At 37.0% G+C, this 17,451-nt stretch overlaps 1 protein-coding gene across 1 annotated transcript in view; it reads left to right on the forward strand.

The window, feature by feature from the left end:
• Nucleotides 1–14,530, forward strand: part of LOC119558514 (Krueppel homolog 1) — a 41,031-nt gene extending 26,501 nt beyond the window's left edge. The window contains exons 2-4 of the mRNA XM_037872014.1: nucleotides 5,184–5,884; nucleotides 11,321–12,666; nucleotides 13,017–14,530. Coding sequence (XP_037727942.1) covers nucleotides 5,184–5,884; nucleotides 11,321–12,666; nucleotides 13,017–13,353 — 2,384 coding nt within the window. The 3' untranslated portion in view covers nucleotides 13,354–14,530. The remainder of the gene's footprint in view (nucleotides 1–5,183; nucleotides 5,885–11,320; nucleotides 12,667–13,016) is intronic.
• Nucleotides 14,531–17,451: the final 2,921 nt, after the last annotated feature.

Here is a 17,451-nt window from a genome sequence, read left to right on the forward strand (position 1 = left end):
GGCCCTTCACCATAATTTTAAGAAATACCGCCGTTGATGCTTAAAATATTTTTTCATATGTTAGGGGTATTTTGAAAACAGAAAAATCGCCCTAGACTTAAGAAAATTTACCCTAGATCTAAGAAAAATCGCCCTAAATGTAAGACCAATAAATACCTATTTTTAGAAAATGTTGCCCTTATTTTGTTACCAAGTCGCCATTGACCCCCGTTTTAGGGCGATTTTCCTTGTTTTTAGGGCGATTTTACAGTAACATTTCTATGAGTGTACCTTTCTGTACCAATCACATGAAATCCCACATGAACGGTAAACGCGGCGTTCACAACATTTGACAAAAAAAAATGAAACAGTGAGATTCGATTCGCAAGCTTATAAACCCAGCACGCAAACGATATTAAAACAGAATAGTCCGAGTCGCTTACAGTGGATCCCATTAATATTCGTTTTTTTTTAACTTCAAACGCGAATATATTTTTGAAATCAAATAATAACAAACAATCTTAAAATGAAAAATTAAAGCTTTTTTTTACCAATTCATCAAGGTACGTACACTCAAAAAAAATCTCGTCCTTAATTCAAGAAAATCGCCTATGATTTTCATCCAACGGCGACTCGCCTTTATTTTAAATAAATAATTTTCTTGAATCTATGGTTTGCCATTTCTGGAAATAATGACCAATTTTTCATAAATGTATGGTAAATAACCTTAAAAATAAGGAACATTTTCTTAAAATAAGAAAAAAATTATTTATAATGTAAGATTACTTTTTTTTACAATTGAGGAATTTGGTTGGTTTTGTATACAAATTTTAAATTTTAAATGGATAAAACCGTTTCTAATTTTAATGGCAATTATTACATGGGAATATAGTCTATAAATTTTTATATTTACCTGAATTTATTAAAGATTTATTTTATATAAATACTTTTTATAAACATATAAAAAAACAAATGGAAAAATCCTTACCTCAGACAATCCCGGGATGAACTCGAACCCGCAACTTACTCACACCATAGCCAGACGTGTGAACCATTCGGCCACGCGTGCCTCTTGTCATACAATGACTAAAGAGGGCTATGGTGCTTTTGGTCCAGCTTTACTAAATTTAAGTAAGAATTTACCAATATTTCAAGAAAAAAAATAAAGAAAAATTCGCCATTAGTTAAAGAAAAAATTTCACTTCTTCCTCTTCTTCTTTACAAAAAAAAAAAAATATGGCAAAATTCCGTAAATTTTAGAAACTTTTTCTGTAATCAAGAAAATATTTCTTAATTCAAGAAAATATTTATTAATTCAATGGCGTTTTAAAATCACGGGCGATTTTCTAATATTTATGGTGATTTTTTTTTTGAGTGTATCTAATGGTTATATTAAAAAATAAAAACATACATAAACATAAAAAAAATCAACATTTTGCGTTACTTAAATATTCGGTTTTTTCTTGGCATATTGGCTATAATTTATTGGGTGTGTTCCGACCCACTGTTAGCCCACTCTTTCTGAAGCCGTTCTTTTAAGGCCGATATGGACGATATAGGCGTTTTGTGAACACGGCGGTCCAACTCACTCCACAGATTCTCAATTGGATTGAGATCAGGTGATTGGGCCTTGTGCTTCGGGTTGTTGTCCTGAACCAACTTAAGGGTGTTGCCAATGCCCATTTTCTCTGCCGACTGCTTCAAAATTTCTTCTAAAATTTTAAGGTACTGGTCCTGGTTCATTATACCATCTATAAACACTAGATTTCCCACTCCTTTTGTAGAAATGCATCCCCAAATCATAACACCTCCTCCGCCGTGTTTTACTGTTGATTCTAGGTGTTGTTTCTGGAGCTCGGTATTGGGTTTCCTTCAAACCATAGTCTTGCCATCACTGCCGAAAAGGTTAAACTTGCTCTCTCGTCCAAGAAAATGACATCGTCCCACCAGCTTTGGTCCTTTTTGGCGTACCCCTTGGCGAAATTTTCCCTCAGTTTCCGGTTGCGCTCAACCAGCAAAGGCTTCTTTCGAGCGACTCTTCCGTTGTACCCTTGTTTTTTTATGGTACGACGAACGGTTTGCGCTGAAACGGTCTTCCCGTGGTCTGCAAAGAGTTCGGCCTTCAATTCGGGTGCACTTAGTCGAGGATTTTTCTTAACCTTTCGGACTATTTCCGCTTCTTCGCGATCAGTCAATTTTTTGGGTTGCCCTTTCTGCTTTATTGACGCCACTTTTCCCTCATTTTTGAATCTGCGGACGGTGTCACCGACCGTATTTGGCTTAATTTCCAGGATATCGGCAGTTTCCTTGTAAGTTTTGCCCTCTAGATGCAACTGGAGAACAAGTTTTCTCTGCTCCAAGGAAGAATTCTTACTTTTGCGGCCCATTTTAAATTCGTGGCTAAAACTTAATGTTTGCGGCTTGTTTGGTGTCAACTAATGTCGGTCAAGTGTTGGCTTTTCGGGGAAACACCTTAATTGCGCCAATTTTTGGCCATTTGGAGTTGCCACAGGGCTTTTTTATAGGACCTTTGAAAAATACCGAATATTAAAGTAACGCAAATATAGAGTTTTTTTTTAGTTTATGTATGATTTTTCGTTAAATATCAAATAAAGTATTAAAACATATATATCTATTAAAAGGTAATATTAAAAGCTTGAATATATCAAAAAGAACAACATTTCCCTTCTTAGTCTTAAACATTTTATTCGCGTTTGAAGTTGGAAAAAAAAACCGAATATTAATGTGATCCTCTGTACGTATAAATCTTTATTTGGGCTTAACACTCACAATGCGTCTTTAAAAAAGTGCTCCTGTCGTATCTTGCTATTTTTTAAACGTAATGACGATATAACAGGGTCTGAAAAGTCCACTGATCTCTAGAACATGTCGTTGATATGCATTCACATTTTTGTAAAATAGCCACGGATATTCATCTATACAAAGGGGAACCGTTTGTAAAGCTTTTTTTTTCATTTTTGTTCATTTTTTTATGTTTTTGGTTAATAGCTATTTAAACAATTTTTAATTTATAGAGGATTTAATACAATTGTCATCCGGAATTCCAGCTTAAGATGAGTTCCAAAAACCGAATGACAGAATATAGCTTCAAAAAATCAATGGTACTATCGATAATATCGAAGGTTGGGCCACGGTGACCGCCATCGATGTTTCTCAGATTATCGCGATTATTTCCATCACTTGAATTTCAAAGGAATACGAAGGCACTCACATTTTACATGTTCATATATATTATATATTATACATTAAATATAAATTAAATTATGCGTGCCAGATTGGCTACTTCGCAGCAGCCTCCGCGGTGTGTCGATGTCCGCCTGCAGGTCGAGTCTCTACAATTATTAAACTTATTGCGTTTTTAATTGGAATTATTACAAACATAACAGAATTTTCCGCAAGAATTACCCTATTATATTGGTTTTCACCCCTTTACCCATAATGCTTAGATATAAGCGATACTATCGCGATTGTATCGATATTTACTCCTCAAACTATCGATGGTGCTACCATCGATGTTTTTGCAGCTGTATGAAAAAAAAACATTTTTTTTCTAGAGAAGAGCCAAAAAGGTTGATATTTCTCTTATCGATATGTCGATAATACACTCGATTGTTTGGTCTCAGAAATAAAATAAGACGAGAATGAATAAAAAAAGTAGATTTTAGGTGTTATGCTAACTAAAATCAAACTTACATTTAATCCTGAAACAAAAACATACTTTATACTTCTGGGCATTCTTAATTAACAAGTTAAGCCTTTAATTTAAACAAAGATTACCGAAAACTAAGTCAAAACCGTATCGGGTTGGCGATGAGCGATTTTAGTAAATTGATCAAAGAATTTATTTTTGAAGGACTGACTTTAATGGGGATGACAGTCATAAGCTCTCAAAAACCAAAGTAAAAATCAACAATTTCATCATTGTTTTTTAATTTCATGAAATTTTAGAAAACTAGACTGCGAGCTGTATTACATTTTTTAGTTGTTAAAAATAATGACTGCTAAAAGTTCACCATCTCTGATTTATATTTTTTTTCGTTTCCTTCATTATTAGATAATTTTTAACTTTCAAAATATGGCAAAAGAAAACTACATGCCTAAATTTCTTGAAACTTTTGCAGAAATTCGTGTAAAAAGCTCCCTATAATTCATTCGATAATTTTCTTTAAAAACACTTTGGCCAAAAATCGGATTGGTTGGCCAAGTGTGCAATGTAAAAATTGTTCTATCCTATGTAGATTTAGAAAAGTTTAGTCTTAATACCCGTTACTCGTAGAGTAAAAGGGTATACTAGATTCGTCGGAAAGTATGTAACAGGCAGAAGGAAGCGTTTCCGACCCCATAAAGTATATATATTCTTGATCAAGATCACTAGTAGAGTCCAGCTAGCCATGTCCGTCTGTCCGTCTGACCGTCTGACCGTCTGTCCGTATGAACGCTGAGATCTCGGAAACTATAAGAACTACAATACTGGGATTAGGCATGCAAATTCCTAAGATTCCTGCGCAGCGCAAGTTTGTTTCAGCAGAGTGCCACGCCCACAAGCCGCCCAAAATTCTTGCTCCTACAGTTTTGATGCTAGAATAAAAATTTTAACTGAAATGTATTGTTCTCATCAATACCTATCGATCCAACCAAAATAAAGTTTGGCACGGCCACTTTAACGCACACAAACCGCCCACAAACTTCGAAAAATCGTAAGTATGAACGCGGATATCTCGGAAACTATCAAAGATAGAGAATTGGGATCTCAGAGTTGGACAGACGGACATGGCTAGATCGACTCGGCTAGTGATCCTGATCAAGAATATATGGGGTCGGAAACGCTTCCTTCTGCCTGTTACATACTTTCCGACGAATCTAGTATACCCTTTTACTCTACGAGTAACGGGTCTGAAAACGACATCAAAATTTTTGTGACGTTTTTCTTATAAAAAGTTTTTGGCTTTGGACGATTTTTTGTTAGGTTGAATACTAGGCCTTACCAAATAAAAAAAGGTGTTCGGTTTGTTAAAAAACGACCCATATACGGTACAAAGAATCCCCCGGCCTTCGCCCGAAAATATTTCTGAGAATCGCCCGAATGTAATGATATAATTGGATATTGTAATTTCTTAAACATTCTTTTATTTATTGTTCACTGTTACCAATCTCGAATTTAATCTTCTTCTTACTATCTGCAGATTCACCTACAACTAACATGGTCTACTATTCCGCTAACCAGCTGCTCATAAAAACGGAGCAATCTAATCAGACGCAGTTCTGTCTTCAAGTGCCGCCCCCGCTGACGTCGGCGACTACGAGTTTGGGAATCGGAGTGTCACCAACCGGTGGCCAGCAAGAGCAATTTGAACTACTGCAGACGCCACAACAGCGGCAACTGCAGCTACAACTGCAGGACCATCATCACCAAGAGCAGCAGCAGTTCGTCAGCTATCAACTGGGCATCCCACAGCAGCAAAAGCAGCAGCAACATGAATGCATTACTACCAAGACTCCAACAGCAGCCCCAACCCCTCAGCGGATCAAGACAGAGCCGTCCGCCGTGTTTTCAACATCTCCGATGGTGCCGCAGGTACGCAAGCCGATCACGAACAAGCCGCAGTTTAGGTGCGACCAGTGCGGCATGACCTTTGGCAGCAAGTCGGCCCACACCTCGCACACCAAGTCGCACTCTAAGAATGCCGATCTGTCGCTGAACGGCGGAGACGGCGCGGCGGTCGTTGCGACAGTCACATCGGCTGCCATCGAGCTAAATGAAGCGGGTCTGCCGGTGGGCATCCCCAAGAGTCCGACCATTAAGCCCCTGGACAACGTCGCTGCCGGAGCTGATCCGTATCAGTGCAACGTATGCCAAAAAACATTCGCCGTTCCCGCCAGGCTGGTAAGTTTCGCTCTAAACTGAAGGATATGGCTATCAATTATTCTTGCAGCTTTAGTCTTAAAGTCACCTAAATGAACAAACAACGAAATGTAAATTTTTTCATATAAAAATTACTGGCGGAAAATTTCATATAACAAATTTTGTATGGGGATTCTCATTTCGTGGGCTTTTGATTTGATGTGAGTACTAGCCTGGTAATAATGTTATTTTTTGTTATTGGACGAACGTTCAGCTATACTTTTTACATTTTACCATTTTCGCTTTTATATACTAGTTGTGTCGTCATTGACGATGTTCTTGCTAGATACGGGCGTACACTCATAAAATTATTTTTCTAAATACTAGAAAAATCGCCCTAAACATGAAATCGCCCTAACATTAAGAAAAATCGCCCTAAATATAGGAAAAATCGCAATAGAAAATATGTTAAAGGGTTAATTTTCCTAAAATTTCTATTAATTAGGCCGAATTTTTCCGAGCATATGCTTTTAATATTTTCTCATATTTAGGGCAAATCGCCTTATTTCGTAGAACAAAAAATCATCCAAAATCGCCCTTGAAACTAGAAAATCGCCCTTGAAATTTGAAATTAGGTAGCCTAGCGGTCTAATGCGCTAAACTTTCAAACTCATCTAAATGGCGTGAGTTCGAGCCCACAAAGAGTCAATATATATTTTTCTTTTTTGTGCAAGTTTTAATAATTGATTTCTTAAACAGTTTTGTGTGCAGAGTCAAAAAAAATTTTAGAACACGTCAAAATAACAAATAAAAAAATGTATATTACATTAAAATAATAGTTTTTTAATGTATTTAGTCTAATTGGGTAAAATAAAACATAACTTGTTGTCGTTAGTGAGAATATTTCTTAGAATTAATTTGAGAATTTGTTCTTAGAAAAGATTGAGATATGCACCCTTTTTGCGCGTCGCCTAGCGCGATGCGTCTTCGGTGCAGCGGTAGTGCTCTCGACTGCGAACCCAGCGGTCGTGAGTTCGATTCTCGCTGCGACCACGAGAATTTTTCTCAAGAAGTAAGTTGTTTTATATTAATGTTATTTCCCTGATTCTGTTTAATGACTACTTTTCAGTTCATATGACTCTAATTAGCAGTTTACCAACATGCGTTGAGCGTCCAAATAATAACCTTGCGCCTTTTCTCACCCTCTGAAATTATAGTAAAAAAAGAAAACTAAAGTCAAATAATCCTAAACAAAATCCTGGAAAAAGTACCGCATATAATGTTTGCCGGGAACCAGTAAACATGTCCAAACACGATTTTTTTTATAAAAATTAGTTTTAATATTTAGGGCACTTGCTCTGGTTTTTAGGGCGCTTCACCATAATTTCAAGAAATACCGCCTTTGATACTTAAAATATTTTTTCATACGTTAAGGGTATTTACCTTTGAAAAAAGAAAAATCGCCCTAGACTTAAGAAAATTAACCTTAGATCTAAGAAAAATCGCCCTAAATGTAAGACCAATACATGCCTATTTTTAGAAAATGTTGCCCTTATTTTGTTACCCAGTCGCCATTGACCCCCGTTTTAGGGCGATTTTCCTTGTTTTTAGGTCGATTTTACAGTAAAATTTCTATGAGTGTATAATTATTACTTACAATGCATAGCAATGGTTCAAATTTTAGCGCCACAGTATGGGTCGGCTTGTAGGCGTTATAGTGGGCAAAAAAGGCATGTATTGGTCTTACATTTAGGGCGATTTTTCTTAGATCTAGGGTAAATTTTCTTAAGTCTAGGGCGATTTTTCTGTTTTCAAAATACCCCTAACATATGAAAAAATACTTTAAACATCAACGGCGGTATTTCTTGAAATTATGGTGAAGCGCCCTAAAAACAAGAGCAAGTGCCCTAAATATTAAAACTAATTTTTATAAAAAAACCGTGTTTGGACATGTTTGCTGGATCTCGGCAAACATTATTTGCGGTACTTTTTCAAGGAATTTTTTTTTTAATTATTTGACTTAGTGTCCTTTTTTCACTATAACTTGAGTGGGTGAGAGAAAGGGGCAAGGTTATTATTTGGCCGCTCCACCGCATGTTTGTAGACTGCTAATGAGAGTCATATGAACTGAAAAGTAGTCATTGAACAGAATCAGGGAAATAACATTAATATAAAACAACTTACTTCTTGAGAAAAATCTTCGTGGTCGCAGCGAGAATCGAACTCACGTCCGCTGGGTTCGCAGTCGAGAGCACTTCCGCTGCACCAAAGACGCATCCCGCTAGGCGACGCGCAAAAAGGTTGCCTATCTCAATTTTTTCTAAGAACAAATTCTCAATTTAATTCTAAGAAATATTCTCACTAACGACAACAAATTATGCTTTATTTTACCCAATTAGACTAAATACATTAAGAAAATATTATTTTAATGCAATATAAATTTTTATATTTGTTATTTTGACGTGTTCTAAAATTTTTTTTGCCTCTGCACACAAAATTATTTAAGAATTCAATTCTAGAAACTTGCACAAAAAAGAAAAATAAATGTTGACTCTTTGTGGGCTCGATCTCACGCCATTTAGATGAGTTTGAAAGTTCAACGCATTAGACCGCTAGGCCACCGATTTTCAGGGCGACTTTCTAGTTTCAAGGGCGATTTTGGATGATTTTTTGTTCAACGAAATAAGGCGATTTGCCCTAAATATTAAAAAATATTAAAAGCATATGCTCGGAAAAATTCTCCGTAAATAATAGAAATTTTAGAAAAATTAACCTATTTTCTGTGGCGATTTTTCCTATATTTTTGGCGATTTTTCATAACGTTAAGGCGATTTTTCTAGTATTTAGAAAAATAATTTTATGAGTGTAATAAAAGTAAGCATCGTGTATACCTCATTTATTAAGATTCGAGGTTTCGTTTAAAAGTTATAACAAGAATCGGGGAACTTTCCAAAATTAAAATATTTGTCCCCTTTGTTTGTGGGCATTATGAATCCGTTTCGGGACTTTATTGGTGTTTAGGAAACTGGATATAGAAAACTTTGTTTTACGACTTTTTAAAAAACCCGCTAGTTTAGCGGAAAATCCAAGAAAGGACAGATTTGAAATGCTTATAGTTTCTTAACAATTTATGCCAGTGATACGTAAAAAGGTAGTTTATTATGTTTATCATGCTACCTCTTATTAAATTGTCTAAATAAAATAGATTTAAAGTTATAGCTAATCGATTTTTTATAATCTTGCAGAGGGTATATTGATTTCAGTTAGAAGTTTGCAACGCAGTGATGGAGACGTTCCCGACCCCATAAAGTATATATATTCTTGATCAGCATGACTAGACGAGTCGATCTAGCCATGTCCGTCTGTCCATCAGTTTCTACGCAAGCTAGTCTCTCAGTTTCAAAGCTATCGGGCTGAAACTTTCCCAAAAGCCTTATATTTTTTGCAGGTAGTATATAAGTCGGAACCAGCCGGATCGGACAACTATATCTTAAAGTTCCCCTAGGAATAATTGAAAAAAAAAATCGGAAAATTTAAGGCAATTTACCATTAAAATAAGAAAGTCACCATAATTTTAAGAAATATAGCCGTTCATTTCTAACACTTTTTTTAAATGTTAAGGGTGTTTACCTTTGAAAACAGAAAAATCGCCCTAGATTTAAGAAAATTCGCCCTAGATTTATGAAAATTCGCCCAAAATTTAAGACCAATACATGAATAATACACTTCGTTATTTTAGCTCTCTAAACAACCTTTAATACAAATAATGTCGCACATTCAACATATAAAAGTTCTTATATCAGATTTTGTGACGAAAAAAACTTTTACATTTACCTAAGATTTCGACTAATCTAATATTCCCTTTTACTCAACAAGTAACGGGTATAATAAATAATAAGTGTTTAATACAGTTTTTGTTTTCTATTTTTTTAATTAAACATTTATGTTCATCTAAAAATATCTATTGCATTGCATCCAATCGAAAGAATAAATGTAACAACAAATCTTACTTGAGCTACGATCAGAAAATGAAAATAATACACCCAAAAAAAATCGCCCTTAATTCAAGAAATTCGCCGTTAAATCAAGAAAATCGCCTATGATTTTCATCCAACGGCGACTCGCCTTTATTTTAAATAAATAATTTTCTTGAATTTATGGTTTGCCATTTCTGGAAATAATGACCAATTTTTCATAAATGTATGGTAAATAACCTTAAAAATAAGGAACATTTTCTTTCGGCCACGCGTGCTTCTTGTCATACAATGACTAAAGAGGGCTATGGTGCTTTTGGTCCAGCTTTACTAAATTTAAGTAAGAATTTACCAATATTTCAAGAAAAAAAATCAAGAAAAATTCGCCATAAGTTAAAGAAAAAATTTCGATTCTTCCTTCTTTTTTACAAAAAAAAAAAAAAAAAAAATATTGCGAAATTCCGTAAATTTTAGAAACTTTTTCTATAATCAAGAAAATATTTCTTAATTAAAGAAAAAATTTATTAATTCAATGGCGTTTTAAAATCACGGGCGATTTTCTAATATTTATGGTGATTTTTTTTTTTGAGTGTATGAGCACAATTATTTGAAGTTGATCATGTCTTTAAAAAATGTATGAAAATTTAAAATGTTCTATCTATGTATATATGAAAATCTTACATAATCTTTTGATGCTAGAATAAAAATTTTAACTGAAATGTATTGTTCTTATTAATACCTATCGGTTGACCCAAAAAAAGTTTGCCACGCCCACTCTAACGCCCACAAACCGCGCAAACATGTGGCGCCCACATTATTCATGCTAGTTTAAAAATTTTAACTGAAATGTATTAAGCTCGTCAATATCTATCGATTGACCAAAAAAAAGTTTGCAAGCCCATACTGCTTTAATCTGCCTGCCGCCCACATAACCATAAATTGAAAGGTGGTGTATTACAATCTCGCTTTGATGATTGCATATCTCCATTTCCCTTTAGTCCCCTTAGCTGAGTAACGAGTATCTGATAGTCGAGGTACTCGACTATAGCGTTCTTTCTTGTTTAACATAATAAATTTAAAAATTTATGATTTTTTGAAATTTGAAATTTATGATGGTAACTTGAAATGGGACATTATCTTAATATTTCTGTAATTAGTTTTTAGTTTTCCTTCTAGACTTTTGGAAACGTTTTATCCCGATTCCTTTAAAACTGGCAGACTAGTTTCCGTAAAAACTAATAGACGGATAGACAGGCGGACATGGCTAGATCGACTCGACAATTGAGAATGATCAAGAATATATACTTTATAGGATCAAAAAATTAAATGATAATATCAGCAAGCTTAAAAACACCCCCAACAACCACCAGACCTACTCCTTAACAAAATAGGTCATCGGCCATGCCATGATTAAGATGCAAAAGCTATATTAAAAATCGGTCAAAAAGTTTGAATATCACCCACACTTAAAAATGAATAATTATTATTTAACCTTTTCTTGCAGATCCGTCACTACCGCACCCATACTGGCGAGCGGCCGTTTGAGTGCGAGTTTTGCCACAAGCTGTTCAGCGTGAAGGAGAACCTGCAGGTGCACCGCCGTATCCACACGAAGGAGCGGCCGTACAAGTGCGACGTGTGCGGACGAGCCTTCGAGCACTCCGGGAAGCTGCACCGCCACATGCGCATTCACACAGGCGAGCGGCCACATAAGTGCTCCGTGTGCGAGAAGACGTTCATCCAGTCCGGCCAGTTGGTGATCCACATGCGCACCCACACTGGCGAGAAGCCGTACAAGTGCCCGGAGCCGGGGTGCGGAAAGGGCTTTACCTGCTCCAAGCAGCTCAAGGTGCACTCACGAACGCATACGGGTGAAAAGCCCTACCACTGCGACATTTGCTTCCGAGATTTTGGATACAACCACGTGCTCAAGCTGCACCGTGTGCAGCACTACGGCTCTAAGTGCTACAAGTGCACCATCTGCGAAGAGACGTTTAAGAATAAGAAGGAGATGGAGGCGCACATCAAGGGGCATGGCAAGGAAATCCCCGAGGACGAGGCGGAGGTTTCGGCAGCATCAGTTTCAGCGGGCTCCTCTGCTGGATCGCCCTTGCAAGGAGACAGCTGCAACTCTGAGAGCAGCAACCACTCGCTGCCCAGCTCGCCGCTGACTACGAAGATGCCTCGACGGGCACGTAAGCCGTGTGAATCCAAAGACGCGACATCTGCTCTTCCTGTCACTTTTTCCTCGCCGCTTTCGCCCAGTTCGCTAAGCTCCACGTACTCGCCATCGGTAAGCAGCCAGTCCTCACCTCCGCCCACATCGGGTCAATACCTGCCCGTCCAGTTGGAGGCGGATGCCTTAAGCCGGGACAGTGGGGTTTCAAACGCCCAGCTTACCCACTGCAGCTATACGGACGAGGAGCCGACAGACTTAAGCATGCAACAGGGCCAGAACAAGGCACCAGTACCGACTGCGTGCTTTTACCAGGCCTCTACGAGTCTTCTGGAGCTGCACCCCCAAGCCCCTAACCTCACAATTAATCCCGCCCTGCTCGAAGCAGCCAATATGGCGCGTCGCCATCACGACATCGATGACGTAGTGAAAGATGAGGACGTGCACGCTGCCGCCTGGCAAATGATGCAACTTCGTCGTGGGCACGGGTCCTTACCTTCAACAGAAATGCAACCTCAAACGCACCAGCCACACGTCACAACTTTGCACGACAGTGACCTTGCGGCCAACTACGATGACACCCATGAAGCCACCGTGCTGATCGAGCACTTTAAGAGGGGCGATCTTGCTCGCCACGGGCTGCACAAGGGCTATGCGCCGGTGCCCAAATATAAGTAAGTATGATTCCCACCCCTACGGTCTTAAACATTTATAAAAGTCTCAGCCTTTTATCCGTCTTTTTGGTAGAAAATACTCTTTATAAAGCTTTACACACCCGGCAATCGATTTAATATCCTTTTGAATACAAAAAAAAATTATATTTTAGCTAAGAAATATTCAAAATCCTTTCTGTAAACACCTCACTGATTTTAAAAATACGAATATTTATACGGTTCAAGGTTTAAAGTAAACTTGCTCAATTAACATATGTAAATCATATTATTTATTATATTTTAGCGCTAAAATTAATATGTTGTTAAATACCAACCATGAAATACTAAACTTTTCGATTACTTCCTTTAAGATCCGCTTTACCTAATCCGGACATCGTGCGACGCGTGGAAGCGGCAATTGGACTCCGGTCCAGCACGGAGTCACCCGAACGAAGTTCTTCGCCGGAGAGCGACTCCCTAATGATGGCCGACCGGAACGTTATGACGCTACCGCTTCGCAAGCGCAAACACTACATGAACAAATTGGACGACGGTCAAGCAGATCCCAAAAAGACCGAGGGGGGAAAAGACCCTGCCGAGGATGGGTCTTCTACCACCAGTGCAGTCGTTTCTGTTAGCGCCGGCGATGGAGCTGGGTCGAAAGTGATGAGATTGAGTTCGGTCATCCAATTTGCAAAGGCCTCATAGGGGTCTAGGCCTCTACCCAATCAGCATTAAGACTGTCCAAACAAATTCTAACTGAAATAAGTTTAAGTTTTTTCTCTGAGGTTCGAGGTTAGGCCCAGAATAATTAAAAATATGGAGAGATGGGGCATTCGAATATTTTTCAAGCAGGAAAAATATAAATGCCAAAAGTATTATAAAATGCGAAAATTTGTTATAAAATAATTATAACTTCCTGTTGCGTTTTATTGGCTTGACCCGATTTGTGTTAAATGTTTGATCTTAAAAATGTAACAATTTTATTTTAATTTGGCATTTAGGTATAGGTTTTTTCTGTGTTGTCACTTAGTCAAATTGCCTCAATCGGAATTGGAATTACGCATACTAATCAGAAGCATTAATAAGTTTAATTTAAATATAATCACTTAACAAGACACAACCCAACCTTACACAACAATAAGACATGTGAGTAATTAAACAAATACTAATAAAAACGGTATAAGGCCATATTGGCACTTAATATTTATTAATACCGGTTATACGTATTTATTAGTGTAATAAACTCTGCTCGCCAAACCTCTTTCTTCCCCTCCATTATTAGTGTCAGCACCATCTTCGACATTCTTCAACATTTTATATGCATTTTTATATTTTATATATAACGACACATAGGCACTAAATAAGATAATAATGAAACGAAACGGTAATTTTAATTTTACAAACGGAGAATATTGAACTGATACACAAGAACAAAGCAAGCATAACTAGCTTTATACAATTTCAAACATAACAAATAAAATTAAGTGCGTTTACATACTTTTTTGTAAACGCAGATTTAATATTTAGGTCTAAATTGTAAAATCAAAAATTGCATAAAAAACATATACAATTAGAAAGTCTATAAACAAACGTGTAATAATAAATTAATATTTGTATGGAATTTGTCTTTATACCAGTACGTTAACATAATAATACATATAGGAACTTATTAAATTCCCCATTTAGTAAAATGACTTAGGAATATTATAAGAGCTCTAGCTCCCAAGAAATGATGACGTTTTCAGATCAAGCTATATTTTTAATTTTTTGTAAAAATTTCTAGAATTGTCGAAACATATTGGAATTAAGCATACAGCAATATCAATAGATGTCGAAAGTAAAAGGACCACAAAATACATTCGATGCCTAAGTTTAACAATGATTATTATTCTTATTTGTTTCTTCATATCCTTTTATATGTATATGGATACTGTTCAGTCCCAAGGTACTTGGTTCTATGGTTTGTCTTTAAACCAAGGTAAGTCCTGCTCTTAAGTAAAACACAGAGCTTGGATGCTTAGATTATAATATATATTTTGAACTCTGTTATACTGTGATTGTTCAGAATAGAGATCTTATTTTTTAGCGGGCTTTATAGTGTGGTTCTTCAAGGAGTGTGCCCAGAGAGGTTTTTTGATACCAATCTATTCTGAGGAGTTTTCAGCGATGCCAGATGGCAGAAAACAAGATCGCCACAGTTCGTATACACAGCTGATAGCCCTGCGAACTGAATACGAAGGTCCGGACATTTGGCAACTCCACAGAACTTGCGAGGAGGGCAGAGAGAACAACATTGTCTTCTTTTACTTTGCTGTCCATTGCGACCCATTATTTTGTAAAGTCAATTAATGAACAAGAGTGAAGTGTATACATTATACATTATTATTATTATACATTATAAGCCAATGAATTAAAGGCTAAACTGTTATATTTGAACTTCAGTCGTTTCATTACTCCCAAGAGCTCCTCTTACGATGACAGCCGTACAGAGCTTTTTCGGCACGGCGTCACAACTGAACATGGTGGCCCATGAGGGGACTCTTGCTTGAAGTTTAAAAATCTCAGTTTGATCTTTCAATTGTTAGTTATAAAGCATAACACCCATCACTTCATCTAACACAAATTGCGATCGTCTCCGTTTGTGCCCCCAACAAGTGCTCTCACACCGATAGAGCACAGTCACCAATACCAACACACCCGGTCGCCTCCCTTCAGTTCTGCAGTAGGGACGCGGTGACATGGCTCAAGGCAAAAAGCTTTTTTTGTTTTTTTTTTGTGCCTAAAACGCTGTGCCGCTGTTGACGTCAGCAGAGCAGTCGGCGCAGCGTAGAAGACTGCCCACGAAAACGATCGTGGAACAAAGAGAGGCAGATATTCGGATATTTCCCTCTCTTTCTTGTCTTATAATCTGCCTGGACTCCGCGCTTGCAGAGACAAATTTCGGCTGGTCCGTTATTTTTTTTTGCGTCTCTCCGTTATGTTCGGCTAGCGACTAATATTTCGGCGGAAAAATTTTCGTGGAGAAGCGACATGTGAATGCCCTAATATTTTAGGAGCATTATTGTGTATCGAAAAAACCAACTAATATTGTTTTATAAAAGTAAACTATTTGATTATAGTAAAATTTAGTAAATTGAATTTACTTATAATGTTATATTTACTTATTATACATTTTTATTACAATATAATTTTTTAGTTAAGTTATAGAAATTTAGTCCGTTAAAATTGATTTAAGTATTTAAAACATTTAAGTATTAACATTTAAAAAAAAATCGTATTGTATTTTTTACTCAAGAAGTAAAAACTATATAGTCGGATATATTTCACTTAAGAAAGGGTATAGGTGCAGTGTCACGCGCCAACAGCGAAGAGAAAACAAAAGAAATCTAGTAAAGGGGTGAGAAGACTTGGTGCATTCTGTTTGAGTGATTGAAAGGGAAGCATCCATTTTAATGGTGCGCAGCAGAGTTACTTTAATCGTTTAGTTAATATAATAAAGTCAGGTAAGTGCTACATTAAGTTTAAGATGTTGTGCATTGATCTTAGTTTAAAGTACGTAAATTTTGAAGGTATTCAATGGGTTCCGTTAGCCGAAAGTGGATGACGAAATGTTTTGTGCCAATAAAAATTCTGCAACAAGCTATAAAAGGTAAATATACAATTAAACAAATAAAACGCATTTTTTAAACATACATATGTTTTTTCAGGAGCGTTGGCCAAGGATTCAGAGGACCCGGACAAAGGTTTAAGAACGGCGATGTCTAACGTTAAAAATAAGCTTACGAAGCAAAAAAACAGAAACAATAATTGTACAATTTTTGAAAATCTAAATAGTACCATATAATTAAAATGAATTAAAATGAAATGAATTAAATTCTATATTTTTTTAATTGAAAACTCAAGGAAAAATTCAGATTTTCACAAGTGATTCACTTGGGACGTGTCCCTTGCAAGTGATTTCACAAGTGAAAACTCAAGGAAAAATTCAGATTTTCCCAAGTGTTTCACTTGGGACGTGTCCCTTGCAAGTGATTTCACAAGTGAAAACTCAAGGAAAAATTCTGATTTTCCCAAGTGATTCACTTGGGACGAGTCACCGGCACGTGACAGGCCATACGAAAAATGAGTATAAGGAACAAGTGAAATCCCGTAGGACTTCGAAAAATTTTCATTTGAATTTTCACTTGTGAAAATGCGGACATCCCATACAATTTTCTTATGGAGCGTCACTTGTTCTTCACTTGTGCACGAGGACATGTCCCAGGTGATTCCCAAGGTGATTCACAAGTGAAACTTTTTTTTTGGAACTGAAGGGCTGACAGCGCTTCTACACACACACACACGGGTGCTGCAAGAAGGCCCGTTATAATTTCGCAACCAAGGAAAAACTTCTACTCAAAGCGGAATCGGAAAACAGTACAGCCTGCGCTCACGCTATATTCAACGTTACGTAAATTCAGGCATAAGTAAAAAGGGAATGATCACGTGAGTACGGGTGCTTTTTTGATTTATCAAGCAGAGCTGGCTAGGCCCAAAATAAATTGGTAAAAATTCTCATAATATGTCTGACCACGAGGCTGATGATCCGGCCTTAGCAGGTTTTGTTACATTTCAAAGGGAGCGTCTTCAAAGTCTAACCCGTCTGCAGCAGAACTATAAGAAGGATTCCGCGTCTTGAAAAAACGAAAGCTATTATATGAAGCGCCTGCAGCAAATCGAGAGTTTAAACTCGGCTTTTGAGACCACCCATCAAGTAATCATCTGCACCGAGGGATATGCCAAAACGGACTATCACGCCAAGAA

This window comes from Drosophila subpulchrella, unplaced genomic scaffold (genome assembly GCF_014743375.2).
Source record: "Drosophila subpulchrella strain 33 F10 #4 breed RU33 unplaced genomic scaffold, RU_Dsub_v1.1 Primary Assembly Seq106, whole genome shotgun sequence".
Classification (NCBI taxonomy): domain Eukaryota; kingdom Metazoa; phylum Arthropoda; class Insecta; order Diptera; family Drosophilidae; genus Drosophila; species Drosophila subpulchrella.